This window comes from Panthera onca, chromosome E1, assembly GCF_046562875.1.
Source record: "Panthera onca isolate mPanOnc1 chromosome E1, mPanOnc1 haplotype 2, whole genome shotgun sequence".
Lineage (NCBI taxonomy): Eukaryota > Metazoa > Chordata > Mammalia > Carnivora > Felidae > Panthera > Panthera onca.
In genome coordinates, this window is record NC_138352.1 from 43482820 (window position 1) to 43507155 (window position 24336).

Sequence of the window (24336 nt, forward strand, 5' to 3'; positions counted from 1 at the left end):
CACCAATATATCCTACAGTAGGTGAATGGATAAACAAACAGTGTGTATACATGCAGTGAATATTGTTTAGCAATAAAAAGAAACAAGCATCAAGCCACAAAAAGACATGAAGGAACCTGAGTATGATTCCAACTAAATGACATTCTGGAAAAGGCAAATCTATGGAGTCGGTTGAAAAAAAATCAGTGGTTGCTAGAGGTTCAGGAGGGCAAATGAGATGTGGTGAAAGGATGAATTAAGAAGTATAGCACAGAATATTCTTAAGGCAGTGAAAACATTCTGTATGATATTTTAAGAGTAGATACATGACTTTGTTTATATCAAAACTCAGAACTCCGCAATACAGAGAGTGAACCCCAATGTAAACTATGGACTTCAGTTAACAATAATGTAACAATATTGGTTCAATTGTAACAAATGTACTATACAATTGCAAGCTGTTAATAATAGAAACTGTATAGTGTATGAGTGTGTGTGTGTGTGTGTGTGTGTGTGCGCGTGCCTGTGGGCATGCGTGCGCCACACGTGTGGCTAGGGTTAGGGGAATATGAAAATTCTGTCCTTTCTGCTCAATTGTTCTGTAAACAACAACTAAAACAACCACTCTTAAAAGCAAAATCTACTGGTGGCTCAGTCGGTTGAACATACGACTTTGGCTCAGGTCATGATCTCACGGTTTGTGAGTTCGAGCCCCACATCAGGCTCTGTGCTGACAGCTCAGGGCCTGGAGCCTGCTTCGGATTCTGTGTCTCCCTTTCTCTCTGCTCCTCCCCTGCTCACATTCTGTCTCTCTCTCAAAAATAAATAAAGATTTTTTTAAAAAATTAAAAAACAATCCATTAATTTAAATAAGTAATTAAGAACAAAAATGATAAAAACATTCTTATCTGGGGGGGAGGGAACAACCTCTTTCAGAATAGAAGTTATGAAGCCTCTACTAGAAAAAAGTACAGAAGTGCATACTCATAAAATTTTGCATACAATTTCGTAAGATTCACAGACTCCCCCAGCCCACTCATGATCCCCCAGGTTTATAACCTCTAACTAAATTAAGGAGAACAAAAAATGAATTTACCTTTTTATTTTCTAAATTTTTAACTTGTATAACTGACAAAATAACTTTTATTACAACCTAAACATATTGACTTGTTTTAGACTGGAATAAAGCAATTCATTCCGTTAAGCCTTATTTCTTTCACACTAAATAATGCTACTTTTTCATCCATAAATAATAATGATCAGTTATTAATTATAAATGAATTATAAATAATTTATCAGTTAAAAATTATCAAACTTAAATAAAATTAAAAAAAAATTAAATTGCTACTTTTTTTAGTCTGTATTAATTTGTTCACTATTAAACCATTCACTAAATAAATGTCACAGATAGAAAAATGTCTTACCTGCAAAATGGGAAAAGTAGCAGTGGTGATACCCATTTTGTGTAAATTTAAGAGCATTTCACTTCCACTCCATATTTTACAGGATGATTCATAATCCCTTTCCATAAGATGTTCAGAGTTTGCTTCTAACCAACTAAAATAAAACAATTCCATCAATCAGTATTATCCTTATGTGCACTATTTCAATAAAACAAAGAGAACTGTGATACGTTGATCATATTCCTTGAAGCTCTTAGAACACAAATGCGGATTAAGACATCTTTTAAGATGCATGCATGTCTCATATTGCAAAATAAACATTTATATAGCTAAAAAGTAAGCTTTTATTCAGAAAAGAGAAACATGTAGGTGATTTCCCAATTGTGTTTTATGGATTCACACTGCTTTACTTGACTATCTCTCCAACTGACAGCCAGGTCATAGCATATCCCAAATGCACATAAAGGAAATACAAAACAATCTAATAAAGAAATTAAGGTGTTACATATTAACACCAAAAGGGAGTTACTAGAAAATATATTCATTTGTATGTAAATACACACATTTTTATATTCAGCCAGTGCTTAAATGTCTATATTATTATACAGTCACATACTGTACTGGGTACTGGAAATACAGTAGTAAATAAAATAGGCAAGATCCTCATTCTCATAGAAATTACATTCTACCAAAGGGAGAAATAAACTTAGAAACATATACATGAAACAAGAAAATATCAGATAGTGAAAAGTGTGATACAATGAAAATACAGGATAAAGTAATGATATAGGATAAATGTAGTGATATAGGATATAATGTAATCTAATTGCTATTTTAATTTGAATGTCAAAGAAGTTCTCCATGAGGTAACATTTATTCTAACAACTGAATGCAAAAAGTACCCAATCATGAAAAGATCAGGGGGGTGGGGGTGGGGGGTAGTATTCCAAGCAGAAAGAACAGCTAGTGCAAAAATCCTGAAGTGGTTAACAAATTTTACTTATTTAAGGATCTGATAAAAAGCCAATATAAAGTTGCAACACAATGGGCAAAAAAGAATAACATTATGATCAATGTTAAGAGTGATAAGCAGTATTCAGGTCAGGTTAAGCCAGGGTTAGGAAATCTGGATTCTATTCAAAAGTACAATGGGAAGATTTTAAATGAAGGGTTTTAAATAAGAGAGAGACAATCTAAGTGTTTAAAAGATGATTCCAGTTTCTAAGCCAGACTGGATTAGAGGAGAAAGGCAAAAATGAAAACAGAGACTGTTGGAGGCTGTTACAGAATTCTACTTGAGAGATGATTCTGAGATGATAGGAGACTGAAGGATTTGGGACATACTGTACAGGTGGCATTTATTAAACTTACTGATGAACCGGATGAAGTGAGGCAGTATCAAGGACAACAGATTTCTGATTTGAGGAACTGCTTGGTAATGTTTGCTTAGGTAAGGAAGACAGGGAGCATTTGAGGGGAGTAGGTAAGGAAAAGGAAGGAATTTTGTAAAGTTGAAATGTGATATCCATATCCAAACAGACACATAAAGTACAGTTGGATATATGAAAATAGCATTTCAGAGACAGACTAGAACCTAGATTTATTAAAGACCGGGCTAGACACAGATTTAGGCGTCACTAGGACTGCTATGGTACTTGGTTATGTAATTTAGGCAAACTGCAGAGACAGAGAAGAAATGAGGTCCCAGGACCAAATCCTGAGGCACTTCAATATTTACATATCAAACAGAGTAAGAACTATCAAAAGAAACTGAGAAAGAATGGACTGTGAGGAAGACGAAAACCAGGTGTCATAGAGGCTATCTAGGAAACACACTCCTATGTTGTCTCCTCTTGTCTCACTACTTCACCTCTGACACATCTGGTCACTAAATGTATGTGGCATTCTTCTTTCCTTACACCAAGCAATTCTCAAGACACTAGCTGGGTGTCCTATAATTCAATTCAATTCTGACACTAACTGGAGTTAGAATTGGCACAGACCCCAAAGGCTAAGCATTCAGCCTCACCAGACTGTCCTCCCCACCTCTTCATCTCAGATGCCAGCATAAAAGTCCAACTTGTCATTTGTACTTCTGACCAACCAGCTATAAATCAGAGGTTCCCATGACCCCTCCTCAGGTTTAATCATTTACTAGAACAACTCACAGAACTCCAGGAAACACTTATGTTTACGAGTTTATTATATAATAAAGGATACAGATAAATAACCAGAAGAAGAGATATATGGGAAGAAGTCTGGAAGGGTCTAAGCACAGGAGCTTCTGTCCCAGTAAAGGCAGGGTGCTCTAAGCACATAAATGTGTGTACCAGTCTGGAAGCTCTCTGAATCCTGGCGTCATCATGTAGGCATGATCGATTATTAACTTAATCTCTACCCTTCTCCCTTTCCAGAGGGAAGGTGGAGCTGAAAGTTCTAAGCTTCTAATCATAGTTTAGTCTTTCTAGTGACCAGCTCCATCCAAGAGCCCACCAAACATCACCTCATTGGAATAAAAAACAGTCCTATCACCCAGGAAGTCTCAAGGGATTTAGGAGCTCTGTCAGGAACTGGGGTCGAAGACCAAATATTAGAACAAAAGATGCTCCTAACACAAAAGTGTTACCACCACTTAGGAAATTACAAGGGTTTTAGAAACTCTGTGCCAGGAACTGGGGACAGAGAGCAACTCATATATATATATATATATATATATATATATATATATATATATATATATACATACATACATACGTGTACATATATATATATACGCCAAAAACATTTTCATAGAGGTGGTAGTCAACAATACCCAAAGAACACTGCTGACAGGCTGAGTAAGATAACAGAAAAATAACCTTTGGATTTGGCAACATATGGATCAATGGTGACCTTGATAAAAACAGTTTTAGTAGAATTCTGCAGACAGCAACACAGCAGAGATCAATGAGGAAAGACCAGGGAGTGAGAAAATAGAATTAGCAACTATAGGTAACTCAACAAATCATGCTGTGAAATAAAAATGACAAACTGCTACATGGCAAAAATACCATAAGGAAAGACACAAGCACATGGCAAAATAGGGGAAAAAATATTGCAACTCTTATCACAGGCAAAGGGTTAATTTGCAAAGACCTTGTACAAATCAATAAGAACCATAACAAGAACAAAAAGAGGACACAGAGGTCAATAGACAGCTGACAGGAAAGGAAATATAAATGGCCTATTAAGGCGCACCTGGGTGGCTCAGTCGGTTGTGTCTGACTTCGGCTCAGGTCATGATCTCACAGTTTGTGGGTTCAAACCCTGCATCAGGCTCTGTGCTGACAGCTTGGAACCTGAAGCCTGCTTCAGGTTCTGTGTTTCCCTCTCTCTGCCCCTCCTCTGCTCATACTCTCTCTCAATCTCCCAGAAATAAATAAACACTGAAAAACATTTTTTTTAGTAAACAAATAAATGGCCTTTTAAAATGCTTAATCTCGGGGCAGCTGGGTGGCTCAGTTAAGCATCTGACTCTTGATTTTAGCTCAGGTCATGACCTCATGGTTTGTGAGACTGAGCTCCAAGTCTGACTCTGCTTACTGCACAGAGCCTGCTTGGGATTCTCTGTCTCCTCTTTCTGCCCTTCCCCTGTTCAAATTTTCTCTCTCTCTCAAAATAAATAAATAAACATAAAAAAATAAAATGCTTAATCTCAATCCTATTCAGAGAAATATAAGTAAAAACTACAGTGGGATACCAATTTTCACCCATCTGACTAGAAAAAAACTTTCATGCTCTCATATATTGCTCATAGGAGTATAAATTAGTCTTCTACCCATTCCCCTATTGTGTAAGTTTTAGAAATACCTATCAAAATTACATGTAGATCTATGCTCTGACCCAATAATCCCACTTCTAAGAATTTTCCTATATCTTCCCAAACATGTGACATATGTTCAAAGTTATTCATTACAGTAATGTAACAGCATAGGATTATAAACCTCAGTACCTATTAATTAGAGGCTAGTTAAAGAAATTAGTGGACATCCATGCAATGGCATTTTAGGCAACGATTTTTTTAAAACTGAGAAAGCTTTCTAAGTCTTGATATGGGAAGATCTCCAAAATATATTGTTAAGCAAAAAAAGGCAAGATATAGGAAGACAAAGGTATAAAGTACAGTGCCAAGAGTTAACAATACTATACTATATACTTAAATATTTGCTAAGAGGGTAGATCTTACATTAAGTGTTCATATCATAAAAAAATAAGAGGGCAAAGGAAACTTTCAGAGGCGATATATTTATGGCAAAATTGTGGTGACAGTTTCATGGATGAATACTTATCTGAAAACTCATCACGTGTATACATTAAATATTTACAGCTTTGTGTACCCCAATAAAAGGGCTTAAAAATAACATATTTTTATGCTTAAAATGGAGAAGACAAAAAATGGAAGTATAGTATGCTATCATTTGGGTAAAAAGGAGAGAAAGGGGAAAGTATATTGCTTCATATATGCACTGAATTGCTCATAAATATGGACTGAACGACAGATAAACTTGTTCAGGAGGAGAGAAACTAAGCAGATAGAGAACAGGGTGGGAAGGAGTTTTTACAACATAAATTTGTATACCTTTTATGTTCAAACATGAGACTGTACAACATTCAAAAAAATTTTAAACACTTTTTTAAAGTTTATTTATTTTGAGAGGGAGAAAGCATGCACGCAAGCAGGCACCCCAACATTCAAAAAATTTTTGAAGTATACTGTGAGGGAAAAGAAAAGTGCTGCAGGGGGAGCCTGGGTGGCTCAGTCAGCTAAGCATCTGACTCTTCATTTTGACTCAGGTCATGATCTCATGGTTTGTGGCACTGATCCCCAAGTAGGGTTCCATGCAGTCACAGAGTCTGCTTGGGACTGTCTCTCTCCTCTCTCTGCCCCCTCCCTGGCTCACATGTGTGCTCGCTCGCTCTCTCTCTCTCTCTCTCTCCAAATAAATAAATAAACTTATAAAAGGAAAGAAAGAAACAAAGAAAGAAAGAAACAAAGAAAGAAAGAAACAAAGAAAGAAACAAAGAAACAAGAAAAGAAAAATGTGGCAGTAAATGGAATGGGACATAGTATCAAGGTCTAAGATAAAGAGATTCTAGATCAACAACCTAATATCTAATAAAAAGGAATTTATCTAACATAAATTTTAATAAAATTATTACCAAATCTATTATTTTAGAGTATTGAAATTTTGGTTAATTAAAACTCATCCAATCAGAATCTTACTCAAACTGGAAGATAAAGCAATAAATTAAAGCCATAATATAAAATTTTAAAATATGTTGGACACCTGGGTGGCTCAGTAGGTTAAGCATATGACTGTAGCTCAGGTCATGATCTCGTGGTCTGTGAATTTAAGCCCCACGTTGGGCTCTGTGCTGACAGCTCAGAGCCTGGAGGCTGCTTTGGATTCTGTGTCTCCCTCTCTCTGCCCCACCACCCCCACCACTCATGCTCTGTCTCTCTCTGTCTCAAAAATAAACATTAAAAAAAATTAAAAATTTAAAATATGTTAATTAAAACCATGTTTAGTTTATTGTCAGCTCAATGTCTTTTATACATCAAATATGGGGCTATTAAATTATTCTGTTAAATTAGAAATAATATTCTCAATGATCAATTTAAAAATCAATTGGTTTATCATATTCTTTTCAACAAGACAAAAGTTCGGACTGGCCTATTTCTAAAAGTTTAACTGGCGAGGAACAACCCATTTCCCAAGTAGCCTGGTCAAAGTTAGTAATTATAAAATACTATGGCATAATGAAACATGTTGTTAATACATAGGCAGTATAAATGACAGACAAATGTTCTTACTTAATTAGGCTATAGCACACAGCTCGTAGGGGTTCATGATCTTTTTTCCTTATATTATTGTTGACCATGGTATCTAATTCATCTCGAGCAAACCAAAGTTGAACTTCTGTTACACTGTAACTTGCTGACTCCCGAGCACAGTCCTCAATGTTATGAGCTTCATCTAAAATGACAATCTGTTCTTTCAGATTGATATCCATCTATAAGACAAAAGAATTTTCCTGTAAAACATTCAGCAAAATGGATTTAACAGCAGTAGGCAAGATATTTCATTTAAAACTTTGCATGACAGACCAAATAACAAGGGTAATTATATAAGCAACTGATTCTAGGTCTTAAAACATTTGAAACACTAAGGCTAACAAGTATCAACTCAACATTACCGGTTCCCATTTTTCACTATCAAAATATGTGTTATGTGAGCCTGGATTAAAGTACAGCTGGCCACACAAAGGGGTATAAAAATCTCACTATGAATTGGTGCAGCCGCTCTGGAAAGCAGTGTGGAGGTTCCTCAGAAAATTAAAAATAGACCTATCCTATGACCCAGCAATAGCACTGCTAGGAATTTACCCAAGGGATACAGGAGTACTGATGCATAGGGGGTCACTTGTACCCCAATGTTTATAGCAGCACTCTCAACAATAGCCAAATTATGGAAAGAGCCTAAATGTCCATCAACTGATGAATGGATAAAGAAATTGTGGTTTATATACACAATGGAATACTACGTGGCAATGAGAAAGAATGAAATATGGCCTTTTGTAGCAACGTGGATGGAACTGGAGAGTGTGATGCTAAGTGAAATTAGCCATACAGAGAAAGACAGATACCATATGGTTTCACTCTTATGTGGATCCTGAGAAACTTAACAGAAACGCATGGGGGAGGGGAAGGGAAAAAAAAAAAAAAGAGGTTAGAGTGGGAGAGAGCCAAAGCATAAGAGACTGTTAAAAACTGAGAAGAAACTGAGGGTTGATGGGGGGTGGGAGGGAGGGGAGGGTGGGTGATGGGTATTGAGGAGGGCACCTTTTGGGATGAGCACTGGGTGTTGTATGGAAACCAATTTGACAATAAATTTCATATATTGGAAAAAAAAATCTCACTATGAGGGAATCTCCAACATAATGTTAAAAGCAGAGTAAAAAAAATTTTTTTTAAACTAAAATACAAGATTCAAAAGACTCTCAAAATGTTAATATAATATAGCATGTATCTATTTCATTTTAGACTTTCTTACAACCCTTCATTTTGAGAATTGTTCTTCCCCAATTCTGATGTGATGTTGATAGAACTATTAATCTGTTAATCAAGGGATATCACCACTCTCACAACATAGAATTCAGGCTTATCAATTAAATAAAATATTCCATCCCTCTGTGGTCACAGGTTTAAGAATGGAGATGGGGAGGGCGCCTAGGTGGCTCAGCCGGTTAAGCATTGGACTTCGGCTCAGGTCATTATCTTGCAGTTCATGAGTTTGAGCCCCGTGTTAGGCTCTGTCCTGACAGCTCAGGGCCTGGAGCCTGCTTCAGATTCTGTGTCTTCCTCTCTCTCTGTCCCTCCCCCACTCACACTCTGTCTCTCTTTCAAAAATAAACATTAAAAAAAAAAATTAAAAAAAAAAAAAAAAAAAAAAGAATGGAGGTGGGATTCAAGGTAGGCCAACCAGAGAAATCTAGGGTGATGAATAGGAGATGATGTTCTTTTTTTCCAGGTTAGGTGGCTGCTTGTGGTTACCTTTGTTTCCACTAGAAAGAACCTGCCTGAGAATAAAGCCATCGCAATAAAGTCAGCCAAGTATTTTTTTCTTAAGTTCTGGTGAAGCTGGATTTGTATCACTTGCAACTGAAAGAGTCCTGGCTAATAGAAAGAAATGTACAAAGCAATTACCAGTGAGTTAGTCTGAAGAAAAAATATACAGAGGGTTGACGATGACTGAAAAAGAACCATGGAAGAGTAGGAAATATATTGGGGTTTAAAAAAGGAATAGAATTTGGATTTGTATAGATAAAAGGAGTAGGGCATTTCAATATAGGCATCATCAAAAGCAGAGATATAGGAAAGAATAAGGTGTCCTCAGGGGGGTATGAGGTAATTTTTGTAGGGTTCAAGTTTGTAGCAGAGATGTCTGAAAGATGTCTGAAAAGGCAGATTCAAGCCAGACTATTGAACATTTTGAGAGTAAGCTTAAGAAATATGGACTTTATCCCATGAGCCAAGAGTGCAATAGATTTTCAAGCCAAAGAACGATGTAATAAAAGTAATATTAGAAAGACTGACATGCCATTGATATGTACAGTGGCTCAGAGGAAAGGGTCTAGATAAGAGGCAACCAAATAAGAGGTAGGACAGTAGAGATAGTAAACATAATGCCTATTAATTTTAAGCTTAAATAGGAAGTTAGTAAGTAGTCAGATCTAAAGAGAAGAATAATAATTGAATATACTAAGTTATTCACTTTTTGTCTTATACTGTAACAACTGGATGTTTCTAAGAAGAACCATGCAAATAAACACAAATGCTATATCCAAATTTCATTTATCAAAAGCTCACAAAGCATAATTTGCATGTTATACATATTCTCCCCACACAAATTCTTCAAACTATAGATTCTTCAGATGAATGTTTTAAAATAATTCTGATTATTCATAAATGGAAGGAGTGATAGTTATCAATGGGCCTCAAATGGGGATAACTCTGCTCCTACCCGCCCTCCCCCACCCGTATACTTGGCAACATCAGGAGACATTTTTGATTGTGACAGCTCTAAGGATGCTACTGGTGTCTAGAGGATAAAACCAGAGATGCTGCTAAGCATCCTACAGTGTGCAAGAGAAACCACCACAACAAAGAATCATCAAGCCCAAAATGTCAATACTATCAAGGTTGAAAACCTGTGCTATAATCCCATTTCAAAATATTTACTACTCTGGACATTAAAATGACAAGTTCTAAAATTCAGTTTTTAATACACCTCAGAATGTTTTCAGTACTCTATTTATATATGTACATAAATATAAAGCAAAAAATAAAAAGTGAAACATCTAAAAGCTTTCATATTGATCACTTATATTCCAGTAAGTGGGAGAAAAGTTTGAATTTTCATATAGCTACTCACACTTTCCCTTATTTGTGCATCTAGAAGATAGTTGTAGGGACAAAATACTATGTGAGCATCTTCTATTAGTTCCCGTGCTGTGTAATACGGACATGCCTTTAGTTTTTTTCCCAAGCTGACAAGTTCTTCTATATCCCAGGCTTTGCACATCCCTTCCAGAGTCTGTAATGTGTGTTGATCACTAATTTTATGTACGCCATGATAAAAATAGCAGGATTTGCCCTAAAAACAAATACGCATAACTGAAATATGAATCAACATTGCAACAAAGGAATAAAGCAAGTTTATCTCAGAATTTTCAGAACATCATTAAAGCCACATACAGGAGAAATGATACCATACCCACAATCACAACCATTTCAAAGAAAAAATAGTAGTTGGGGCACCTGGGTGGCTCAGTCTTGATTTCAGCTCAGGTCATGATCTCAGTTTGTGAGACTGAGCCCTGCATCAGGCTTTGCACTATTAGCTTGGGATTCTCTCTCTCCTTCTCTCTCTGTCCCTCCCTCATTTGTACTCTCTCTCTCAAAATATATACATTTAAAAAAACATTTAAAAAACCATAAAAACATAAAAAAAAATAAATTAAAAAAAAACAACTGTAATGGTCGACTCAAAGCTCCAGATCAGTATAGCTCTAGATACTCCAAATTAACCTGAAAAAAGAAAAAAATTTAAATTATGTTTGTTGTACCATTGTTCTGATTAAACTGATATTGGAGAGCCTAGGAGACTCAGTCAGTTAAGCGTCCAACTTCAGCTCAGGTCATAATCTCGCAGTTCATGAGTTTGAGCCCCGCATCAGGCTGTGTGCTGACAGCTCAGTGCCTAGAGACTGCTTTGAATTCTTTGTCTCCCTCTCTCTCTGCCCCTTCCCTACTCAGAGTCTGTTTCTCTTTCTCAAAAATAAATAAACATTAAAAAAAAAATAAAGAGATTTTAGGCAAAAATATTTCTTGAAGGATATACAAGAACAATGGTATCACTGGTTGCTTTCAAAGACGACAGCTAAGTGACTTGGAGACAGGAGCGAGAGACATTTTTCTCTATAGATACTTTTATAGTTTTCAGTTAAGCCATGAGAGAGTATTACTTAATCAAATATATGTAAGGAAAAAAGGAGAAAGGGAAGGAGGGATGTCTTAGGGGAAAAAAAATAAAGAGTGTTCACTACAAAATATTTGGAAAATACAAACAGTACCAAAAAACTCACTAAATTATCTATAAATCTACCATACAAAGAATGTACCAGTAACATTTGATATGTTTCATTTCATAATTCTTATATTCATATGTACATATGAATACAACTCTACAATGTGATCTAATATTTAAACGATGAGAACAAAGCAAATTTTCCCCAGGCATCAAGGATTATTAACAATTTAGCCACAAAAAATAAAGCCACAATAAATTTTTTATAAAACCAGAATCATTTTTTTTCTCTCCATCTGACTAAAAATCCTATCAGAAATATTTTCTCACATCACTAAGTAGTTTTTCATTGTTGCCCACATATGTACATTGAATTAATAGTTATAAACCAGTTTCATTATTGCTGGGCATTTAGACTGTTACCAATTTTTACATTATAAATAATGCTTCAATGAGAATTTCAATTTAATGCACATTTCTCAACATTTTCTTAGTATACAATTTTAGATATGGCATTATAAGACCAAACAGTACAAAGTAGTTTTAAGTTTCATAAAAACTATACCACCAAATTATCCTCCAAAAAGCATATAGCATTTTACATTACCCTTTCCCCATAACTTTATCAACACTAATATTATCTTTTCTATCTTTACCTATTTTAAAGGTAAAAAATAGAATCTTCTTGCTTTGACTTTTTTTATATATTCCAGCAAGGTTTAACACTGCTATTATACTATATGAACATGCTAACAAGTTTCAACAGTAACTTGCATTTCTTCTTTCATGTACTATCTGCTAATGTCCTTTGCTAATCTATTATTAGAAGTAAAAAATTTTATTAATAAATGCTAATCAAAAAATAAGAGAAAATAAGTCCTAGCAACAGTGTGTCATATCCTATTAAAAGATGTATAAAATTAGAAGTATAAATATACATTATTAGAAGTATAAACTTCTATTAAAAGCACACAATTTATCAATGACTACCAAAATTTAAAATTTCACCATTCATGTGAATATGTATATAATGCAATGTTTAATGTCTATCAAGAAGGGACATGTTAAATAACTTATGGTAAATTCATGTAAAAGATATAGCCCTTAAGAAATGTGTTAGATTTGTCCATGTGCCAATGTACTTGAGCTTTTAAAAGAGTATATACACATATAACAAATGCATATTTTAAGTGTTTTGGAAGAATATACATAAAACTTTACAGTAATTTCCTTGAAAGGTTAAGAAAATGGGAAGAGTAAAAAAAAAGAGATTTTTCTCTTTTTATGTTACACCTTTCTGTAATTTTGAGTCTTCTAACCACAAATATATTATTACTGTTTTTCAATTTTCATTTGGGACTAAGTGGTAGAAGAATGGGCCGTTTTTATTTTCACTAATTCTATGTACCAATAAAAAAATTAAATGATTGTGAAATCCAATATTTATCATCTCAGTTTGCTGTCCTTAACAAGTGAAAAGGAATTATATATATACAATTGTTATATATATACACATAGTACATTCTTATCTACAAACTATCCAAAAGCCAAATCTACGTTTTCAAAACATATTTACTCATTACATTCACAAAAATACCTAGAAATTACTAGAGATGGAGTAAAACATAAAAAGTTCATAACCTATAAAATAATGTCGCCAATTCCAGGACAAGGCATGATCAGCCGAGGGACTACTAGTTCTACAGCTTTGTATTCAGTCATGTAAAAAGAACCTCCAAGGTACTAACAATAAAAATCAAGAGGAAAGGGTTCACCTAACGTTTATTTAGTTCATTCTTTCACTTCCTCTGTCCCATCTCTACTACTCTTTTTTACTCCTCATGCTGTGTCAACTTCCTCATTTCATAAGCCACCTTTTGTTTTCTTTCTAGTATAATCAAAATAACAACGGCTAGGAGTTAGAAAAGTTGTCTTTCTGGCTAACTCGCTGTCAGACATTGGACAAACTTCAGGGCCAATTTTTCTCATGTGATGAGGCATCAAAAGCGTAAATGAGACAGGAGCCTATTAAAGATTCCTCAGACCCAAAGGCTGCTATTTCTAAGGTTCCTCTAAAATCCTGATTGTGGGATCCAGAGACAGATGGAGACATGCCAAATATCTTTCATACTGACTTTGATACAGATTGAGTTTAAAAATACATTCGCCATTTCTTAATTCCAAGTATCTTCTGTACTATGCTAAAAGCTTGTATTTGTACCAAATGATCACCAAGATGCCTTCAGATATGTGATTATTAACTGTTAAATCTCATTTTCACAAAAAACCATATTTTCCATATCGAGAATAATTTTTCAGAATTATTTCTGGGGCTAATTAAGATGATTTTTTTGTTAATTGAAACAAAAATTAACTTTTAGCAGATAAGTGCATTGCTTTTCCAGTACAGGAGCACTTCTGCAAAAGAAACCGAACAAAAACACATGTGCCTTTGGATCAAGCCAAAAAATCGGAAAGTTTACACTTCAAGGGCACTTAGAATGACACTCCTGTGCAGGCTGATAGCAAAACCAGAATGGTTCATCCATTTTAGCAGTGTAACACAACCCTGAGGGGAGTCTGTCAATTGAAGTGTTATCACACTTTAAACTCTTTTTCACTCAAACTGTCAGTTATCTATTTATCATTTCACTTTGGTGATTCAGCCATAGTAAACATAGACACCTATAGTGACTTTGTAATTGGCATAATTACGATACCAAATTACCTTCAGGACTTGAGAACAAGAAAAAGAATGTTCATGTATGCCTATGAGCTAAGCATTCTGAGGAAGAATAAGGTCAAGACAAATAACCATAAGCACTGAAAAAGAAATGCATAATACAAAATAATTTATTCAAATTACATGGTAGAAGGTGATCTATCAATTAAATAAAACTCCAGGGCTACCTATGGCTCACAGCTTTTTGTGTAGAACCAACTCTGACAAAATATTAGCAAAAGATAGAATAACTTTCAAAACATATTAAATTATTATAGGTAATTTCATAGACTATCAATTTACAGTTCACCAATAATCTGAGTATATTCCAGACTTGTAATTTCAGTTTCAGAGTAAACAAGTTATTAAACTGTACACAGACTAACAAATACCGCCAAAAAACTATTAAAAAATCGTATGTTTTTACTAAGAAAGACTTCTCAATTTCCACCTTGCCCAAATTCATATTATTCAAGATTTCCCTGGAAAACTTCAAAACCATTAATGACGTATCTTTAAAGTTAATAATTTAATAACTTTTTTTTGAAACAGAAGTTTGTACTAATCAGAATTGTAAGATAGGATAATCATTATATTTCTCATTCAATTAAAAAGTATTTTAAAAATTTACTCAAGGGAGAGCCTAAATAAACTATCTTCTTTTGAAGTTTTAAAATACTGCACATAAAATATATTAATTAAATCTAATTAAATTCAATCACTTAAATACTTTCATCTCCTCCTATGACATCATCCATGTTTGAATATTTTTGGTGGCAGGATTTCAAAGAAGAAGACACCTAACTAAAATATCCCCAAGCTTTAGAATGAAAATCTATGATTTTAAACTCAAAGAAAAAAAATTTTAAAGAAAAATTTTTAAAAACAATTTTACCATAAGAAATCTATCAGTACTAGCAAGTAATTTGATTTTCATAGGTTAGATTATCACTGGAAATACACATATAAAACATAAGATGAACACATAAAAAACTGAGTAAACTGAATCTTTTCAGCCTTGTTTTTCCTCTGAAACAAAATAACTTTACTCACATTTTTTCCATCCAGCAACTCCATGCACTTTTCATTTCTGTTGAAGTTGCCCACTACTTCTGGATGGACACAAGTATGATCCCTGCTGGAAAGAATAGTCATTGGGACCCCTGAGTATGCTGTTCTCCGGAGCTCTCTAGTAATCTGAGCAATCTGCTTGTGTGTGCGCGTCCCAAAATATATTTTGGGTATCTTGGATTTCCCCCCATGATCCTTCTTAGTGGTATTTGAGTAACCTTGACTGTTTCCTTGTTTAGTAGAACAACAACACCTGGAACAGTGACCAGGGGGCTGTAACAAAGAAAAGAAAAGACAACTCATGTCTGGTATACCACAAAAAATGTTATTAAACCTCTCACACAATCAGAAGCTATAAGTAATAAATCACAACTGTCAAATAAAGAGAGTATCAAGATGTTACATCATCTAAAACTTACCATTAAAGAAAAAACTAAAAACTCCATTTCAAATCGGTTCTGTTGCACTCTTAGAAGTTATAAATGATGTTTCCATATTTACATGGCTTTCTAACATATCACTCCAACTGTTGAATTCCAAATGTTTTAAATAGATTTTAATTCTCCTCTTTCACAAATTGTAAAAAATAAGACAAAATGGAGAACAATTTTCATTTTTGCTTAGACTTCAAGTGAACACGCAATATTAGTTTAGAGTTGATAGTGCTATTTTTGTTTACAGAGTAGCCCATTCAAATATCCTGTAATATACCAATATTTTAAAAAGCATTTTAAATATAGCTTACAAAAAAATAGAAATATCAAGTTGAATCTAAAACATCACTAAAGGGGCGCCTGGGTGGCTCAGTCGGTTGGGCGGCCGACTTCGGCTCGGGTCATGATCTCGCGGTCCGTGAGTTCGAGCCCCGCGTCGGGCTCTGTGCTGACAGCTCAGAGCCTGGAGACCGTTTCGGATTCTGTGTCTCCCTCTCTCTGACCCTCCCCCATTCATGCTCTGTCTCTCTCCGTCTCAAAAATAAATAAACATTAAAAAAAATAAAAAAAAAAAAAAAGAAAATATCAAAACATCAAAGACACATATAATTTAAAAAAAAAAAATAAAAAAAAAAAAACATCACTAAAAACAAGAAAACTATTCTCTAGCAAAGGGATAAAAATGAATGTAAATTATTAATACTTAATAATGAAGTATATCGCGCGGAACAGTCTTTCTGAAATTAAATTACCTGTCATGGAATGCAAATCCATCAGTAAAATTATACAGGATAGCTTTTTCTGGACTTTACTCATAATTTAGTTCCATAATTAAAATAGATATATGTCTCCTTAAGCATACCATTTGGAACATCAAGAATATAGTCCATTATTTACCTGACTTTTCTCTTCTGTTTTCAAATTCTCAAAAATAAAATAAAAAGTTCAATGCTGTATTTCAGAACCATGGGTTCTTAATAACTACTCCCTTTTCAACCTCAATTACTACACAAATGAGACAGAATGCAGCCTCATTTAAGAGAAATACTGTGAGGTGGTTAGTTTTATATTAGTGGTCACTGATGGGAAAAAAACTAGCACAGTAGCTTAAGAAAATGTGTGCTGTAGAGTTTTAGTTTAGTAGAACAAATACACCATTTAACTGAATTTTTTTTTTTTTAATTATAATCAGTAAGAGTAGCCTTCATAAACAAATACTAAGTCATAGCATGTTACACCACAATACTGGGGATCAAGCTGTCTTTTAGCCTCAACTCAGTGGAAAAGCAAGTTCAAATTACTCCCAGTCTCGCTCAACCTTGTCCACCATTAAATATTACAATACATGATAGAATGGATGTAAATGTGACCCTTCTGGAGCTGTCACTCACAGGGATAAAAGGTTCACTGATGTGCCAAATAAACAGTCAGTCAAAGCAGATAAAGTTACAGCCATGCTGGAATTGTTACATTCCCCTCTCAGGTTGCCAGTAGCAGCAGATTTCATTACAGAGTGCTGCCACATTAAATAGCCAGTTCCAAATATCCTGCCTTCTATATTGAATAATTACTTATTCACTGAAAGGATAAAAAGAAGAGTTATGAATGGGGCTCTTGTCAACAGTGAGGCAGGAAACAGCTGACATGTGGTTTATGTTACATATGTTGCAATATATAACAATTTATGGTCACAGAAAATGGAATGCAAATTATATCATGATATTTCTGACTGAATTCTTTTTTGGCCTTTGCAATGATCACGTTAATTAACCTAGTTAATGAATTGAGATAACTTGAGGTAGCAGAAGTAGTTTACTCTTCTGTACCTCCACTCTTTTCATTCAATTATAGTATTTCTCTTACCGTATGATATAGTAAATTAAATACTGAATATTAAGTTGAATATTGGAATGCTAGGGTCTAATGCATTGTTATATACTATATGGATATATTATATCCAAGCATAAAAGTAATCCAATAAAGTGTTGTTTTCTCAAAGCTTATCAGACCTCCTTTTTGATGAAACGCTTTCAAAATCAATTTCACTTAAAGCTTTATCACCTACTCCTTTTAATTCCACTGTTTTCTAACCAAAAAGTCCAAACAATATTGAAATAAACAAAATAAGTCAACCCCCTATGCCAAATTATCTAACACATAACTTGTAAACCTTCATACATATACATCTACCACACAATTTTTTTCAAGCAAAAAGAAATGCTATTATACAGTTTAGTAACTTGCTGTTTTATATTAAAACTTTTTACTTTTTAAAATTTGGCACTAATAAATTAAAATAAAGGATCTCTCTATCTTAAAATGTTATGATAGTAGCTATAACTAACAAAAGCTAAAGATCAAGAACTAGTTTTAGAAAACTTTTGCCAGTAGAGCAGCTTTATTTAGGTACCTTAAATCTGGTTCTCACCCCATAACTGAGAAAATTAGAAACTATGGCTAATTTTATGGCTAATTTACTTCAGACCAGTGTAAAACTTAATAAAACATGTTTTTGTTTATTAAGTTTTACACTGGTCTGAAGTAAATATATCATCTATGAATTTGAGGCTGACTCTCCTTAAGAATATGATTTTTCCGTGGGTGGTTATGCAAGTATTGGAGAAAATAGAAATTAAGAAAGAAAATTCATTGTTTTTCCTTTGCAATATTAAAGAGGAATTATTTCTTCAGAAGTGATCTTCTATTGAAGCTTCCATTCAAAGGATTTGATACAATCAATCCTATTTCAGATGGAAAAAATTTAATGTGGCAAAAGAAAAAAGGCATTTATTTAGCTACAAAAGAGAATTATTTGTACCAAAATCACCAACTTTCAATTCTGTAAGAAAACTAGAGAAAGAATACTAAAAACAGCAATGTCAGGAAGTCATAATATCCTCAAATCCAATTAATAGGCTAACACTTTATGGCCTCTTTCTGAAACACTTTGATCTAGCCGTCTTGAAATAATAAATGGATAAATTAAATTTTGTACCTTTCATTAAATATTTCTCCTACTAATAAGCTATCAGCTTTATCTTTCATAGGGATATTTTTCTTTTGCTTCTGAACTTTGAATTTACAGAAACCGCATTAGTAAACTGGAGAATAAATAAAAAAGTGTTCACTCTCACCCAACATATCTGAATATCAAGAAAGATAAAACATACAGGTTCCCCAAAACCTATAATCTCTAAGACCTGAAAGTGGCGACACTGAGTGGCAGAACCAACCTCTTTAAGAGATGGCTGCTTTTCCTATAACTAGAAACTGTCTAGAGTCCTTTTACTTCAACAAAAGGCAAGAAAACCCAAGCCAAATAACACCAAAATTCTATCATTTAAAGAGAAACAAAAAACAAAACAAACAAAAACTATTAGGGGCCCCTAATAGTTCAGTAAGTGGAACATGCAACTCTTGATCTCAGGGTCATGAGTTCAAGCCCCATGTTGGGTGTGGAGCCTATATATATACATAAATATGTATATTCATAAACAGAAACATAAGAGACATACATTGGTGTGACAATTGTATTATTTCCATATGCAGGAGGTCAACTGTTTAAAAATACATTTCAGGGGCACCTGGCCAGCTCAGTCAGTAAAGCATGTGACTCTTGATCTCAAGATTGTGAGTTCGAGCCCCACACTGGGTCCATGGAGATAACGTGAAGATAAAATCTAATACATACATACATACATACATACATACATACATACATACATAAATTACATTTCAAATCTACAAGAGTCAAAACTCTTCTTGGGGCACCTGGGTGGCTGAGTTGGTTAAGCATCAGACTTCGGCTCAGGTCTTGACCTCGCAGTTCATGGGTTAGAGCCCCACGTCAGGCTCTGTGCTAACAGCTCAGAGCCTGGAGCCTGCTTCAGATTCTGTGTCTCCCTCTCTTTCTGCCCCTCTCCCACTCACACTCTGTCTCCCTCTCTCAAAAAGGAATAAGCATTAAAAAAAAAAATTTTAAATCTGTTCTTAGAAGGTCAGCAACCAAGGATCTTAGGAAATCCTCTTCATGTCTACAAGTTCTATTCTCTCTCTTGTCATACTATATATATATATAGAAACATATATCTAAATTTTTGAAAGGATAAAGAAAGATTATAAGATTTGATTTTAAAGACAGGCCAACTTCTGAGTCCTTGACACTATTCTTTTCACAAAGTTATAATTAGAAGGTCAAGTAGATTAAGGGGCGCCTGGGTGGCTCGGTCGGTTGAGTGTTCAACTCTTGATTTCAGCTCAGGACATGATCCCAGGATCATGAGATTGAGCCCCTCATCAGGCTCCATGCTGAATGTGGAGTTTGACTGAGATTCTCTCCCTCCCACCCCTCTTCCTCCCCCTCTGTCCTTCTCCAACGCTTTCACTCTCTAAAAAAAAAAAAAAAAAAAAAGTTCAAGTAGATTAAGGTATGATACAAAGTCTAAAGTTTCATAATTTTCTGCAACTTTTCTACACAACAACAAAAAAGTTACTATGCCTAAACAGCTGAAAAACAAAAATGAGCATGGTGACTAAATACATTTAAAAATGGAAAATAATAAAAGAATAGCTAGAAACTATTACATTGCCAGAGAAGTTATTTTGCTAATTCATAAATCAGAGGACCTTCTAAAAGGAGGCTATGAATTGAATTCTGAACACAAACATAAAAGGATATATTTAATGTGAAAAATAAGTGTATAAAAAAAGTGGAGAGCAAAAGAGACCCAAAAGAAGTTTATTTGTAGGAAATAAAGGGAAAACTAGGCCCATGAAATAGAAACATACTTTTCTGAAACTTTCCACATGTGCATGTTTTGTCTTTCAACCACACTGCAAATTCCTTAAGGAAAGAAACTATTTCTTATATTTCTTTATATAACTCATTCACTGAACATGGTGTTTTGCATAACTGTAACTGAAATTTTTTTAAATTGATGTACTTTGACTAATGTCCCTAAGCCAAATACTGTACATGTACTGCATTTTATTTGTCTGATAGATGCATAATTGATGTCCTAGTTTGAAGTTCTCCACATATCAAAAAGTTACTTCAAAATAAAAAGGTTAGCTTTAAAATAAAAAGTACAGGGAAATTTGTTATTTTCAAAGCCAAAAAGAAAAATCATCTTGTTATGCTAATATTCGAGCCACTTTTAGTTGTGAGTGACAAACATCCTGATATACTCATTATTAATAATAACTATCATTTATGAAGGCTGTCCCTGTGCTAAACACTTTACATGTACTATTTCATTTATTCATCCATCCATACATTCATTCAAGAAACATCAGAATTCTTGATATATCGAACCAACTAGAAGACAATGACAAGGGTCACCTCATCTCACTGACAAAGACTGCATACTCTTTAATTTTCAACAAAGCATAGTTTGCAGATTGTTTACCAATACCAGTTTGACTCATGAGTTACAGAACTGTTTAAAGTCAGTACTTTAAGTGCATTATTTTCTGAATGTAATTACAAAATATTCCTAAGAGTAAGCTATAAAATTTACTTCAAAAAACTATTTTAACTTATTATTAGCTGACATTTAAATCAAATATTTTCTAACAAGATTTACATTATGTTCCATAAGGGAAAAAAAAAATCAAAACTCTCAATTAAGAGATTCGTTAAAGCATACATCAACATAAGTTTTCTGTAAAGGGCCAGAATTGAAATATTTTATGTTTTGTGGGAAATAAGGTCTCTGGCCCTGTATAGGAATATATTTGTATGATCCCAATGTGGGAAAAGATTTCTTAAACAATATACCAAAAGCACAATGACTGAAAACACAATCTCTTACAATGCAAATTTCTATTTAAAACGGCACTCCCCTTTATAAGAAAAAAAAAAATGGGAAAAAAAAGGCAGCACAAACTAAGATACTTGCACTGTATATAACCCAGGACCAGTATCCATAACATACAAAGAATTCCAACAAATTAATTTTAAAAGACAAATCCAATAGCTGGTCAAGAATAAGAAAATCACAAAAAAGCTGAAAGGCCAATAAACATCTGAAAAGATGTGTAATCTAATGCTCAACCTCATTATTAGTTAGGAAAATGCAAATTAAAATCATAATTCGATCCCATTTCACATCCATCAGATAGGGTGTTAGAAAGGATATGTATGGAACAATTCTCACAAACTGCTGACCCAAGTATAAAGCAGCACATCCACTTTGTAGAGCAAATTGGCAATCTAGTGAATCAAAGATACATAGCCACTGTGACCGTGCATGACACCACTAAGTATACATACTACAGAAACTCTTGAACATTAAGACAGATACAGTAGGGATACTCTTTGCAGCACTGTTTTAATAGTGAGGAAAATAAGCTAAGTGTATCAACAGAAAAATGGATAAATTGTGAAGTTTTTTTCAATTAATGGAATACTATATATAATGAAAAAAAAAAAAAAACAATATTGAACAGACTGAGTATAACTTAAATAAAATTTAATTCTCCCCATAAAATTCCAAACAAAGTGATGATAAGAATATAAACTATAAAACTTTAGGTACAGAATTAAGAATCCCTACTGTGGTAGATCCTCTTTGGAGCTAAGGATTCTAGTGGACAATATACCTGAAAAATGCTAAAAAGAATTTCAAAAGAAACACAGCACAGCACATACAGTCTATTCTGGTTCGTCTTTAGCTGCTTATGAAAGCAGGATCGTTTTCATCTTAACATCTCTTGATCAAAAATTTTTAACCTAATTTATTAGGAAATAGATTCTTAATTTAGGGTCCATGAACTGTTCCAGAAGAAAGGGTTTGAGATCACCCAGAAGCTACAGACACAATTTTGTGTGCATTTCCAGAAACTAAGTCCATAACTTTCATCAGGTGCTGAAGAAGACTCTGACTTATTGGGTGAGGGTTTTATTCAAGAATTTATGTCTGATTTTATAATGAAAATCAAATGGAAACAGCATTTTCTTTACAACCAACTTGCTCAGACCCATTTATTCTGTAAAGGAATAAACAAGTTGACAGTCCAAAGAAGACAATTTTATAAAGGTTTCTCTGCTTATAAATTCATTTATCTTTTCCGTTTGTTAATTACCTGATATTAACATATAATTCTAAAACACCTAGTTCACTGTTTATTTCTAATTCTATTTTACAGATAAAAAAAATAACATCTAAGAGTTCCTCAAATTATCACAAAATACATGATAAATTTGTAGAGAAGTTGGAATCATAAATGTAAATGTCAAAACAAAGCTTTAACAGGATCATTTGAATCTACAATGTAACTTGGCAAAAAAGCAAAACATTGCCCTTTTTTATTTCAGAACGCCACGCACATAAAAAGCTAGTGGTAAAAAGCCAATGAATGTAGAATGTTACTAAGATCTTTGAGGCATAAAAAAGAGGGTTTATTTAAAAAAAAAAAAAAAAAAAAAAAAAAAGAGGGTTTATTGTTAATCTTTATCAACCAATTGCTGTTGTCCAAGCCATCTAAACAGGTACTGAATGCCTGTTGTGCAAAATCTCACATAAGCACACACTCTAGTAAGATAGCAAAAGTGACATAACTATACCTTTTCAACTATTCTTTTTAAAAAATTCAAACAGTAGTACTCTACTGCCAGTTTCATGATTAAACTGCACAAAGCAGCTGTTTATCCACTCACAGCAACCAGCAGGTGAACCTGATTCAATATTTATCACAGGCTTTCACAGATCACTGCTAACCAAGCAAACGTTTTAATTAAGCTGGAACTTGCTTCAAAGAGCTCATTCAAGATGTCAATCAGCAGGTAAGGGATCAGATACAGTGTCAGGTGAGAGTGTGTAATACAAATCCACAACTTTCTTCATCCCATCGCTGTAAATTAGCCTGCTCTAAAGTTCAGACTCTGATTGTAACAGACTGCCAGTCTCCTGGAATGTGTAACTGAAGTCACTCAAATTCTATTGTGAAGGTTGTAAGCAATATGTTAAACTGCAATGGGCTAGCACATTAAGACAGATCCTTTTCACGGTTGTTTTTTGATACCATAAGTGTTTGTTACCCTACTCTCCACTTACTGTTTACTTTCTTGTCTGGTGTAAATGGGAATTCCTTAACACAGTTGCCCTAGTTTCTGAAAAGTTTATGTTTCAATAGAATTAATCAAGAAAGATCCAAAGTGGAATAACTTTTTACCTAAATTTATAGCTATTCTATACAAATCCTCAGTTTGAGAATAAACACATGATGAAAATGACCAAATTGCTAAAAAGCAAAAATTCTCTTGGTTTAAAAGCACTTTACACAGAAGTGCCCATGGCAACAGGTCTCAAAGTCACACTGGCGAACTTCATGAGACATACCTGGAGTATTTATAACAAAAAAAAGAAAAGAAAAAGAAGAATCAAAGAATGTAAGTGGAAAAGGGAAAGCTCTTCCTTAAAGACTGCCAGCTGGGGCACCTGGGTGGTTCGGTTGGTTAAGCATCTGCAGCTCAGGTCATGATCTCATGGTTTGTGGGTTCAAACCCGGCATCCAGCTCTGCACTGACCATGTGGGGCCTGTTTGGGATTCTGTCTCTCCCTCTCTCTCTCTCAAAATAAAGAAATAAACTTAAA

The 24336-nt window shown here is 34.2% G+C and overlaps 1 protein-coding gene across 1 annotated transcript in view; it reads right to left on the reverse strand.

Moving 5' to 3' along the window:
* BRIP1 (BRCA1 interacting DNA helicase 1) overlaps positions 1 to 24336 on the reverse strand; it is a 210880-nt gene that overhangs the window by 136351 nt on the left and 50193 nt on the right. The window contains 4 exon segments of the mRNA XM_081791236.1: positions 1404 to 1536; positions 7237 to 7436; positions 10358 to 10579; positions 15288 to 15578. Coding sequence (XP_081647362.1) covers positions 1404 to 1536; positions 7237 to 7436; positions 10358 to 10579; positions 15288 to 15578 — 846 coding nt within the window.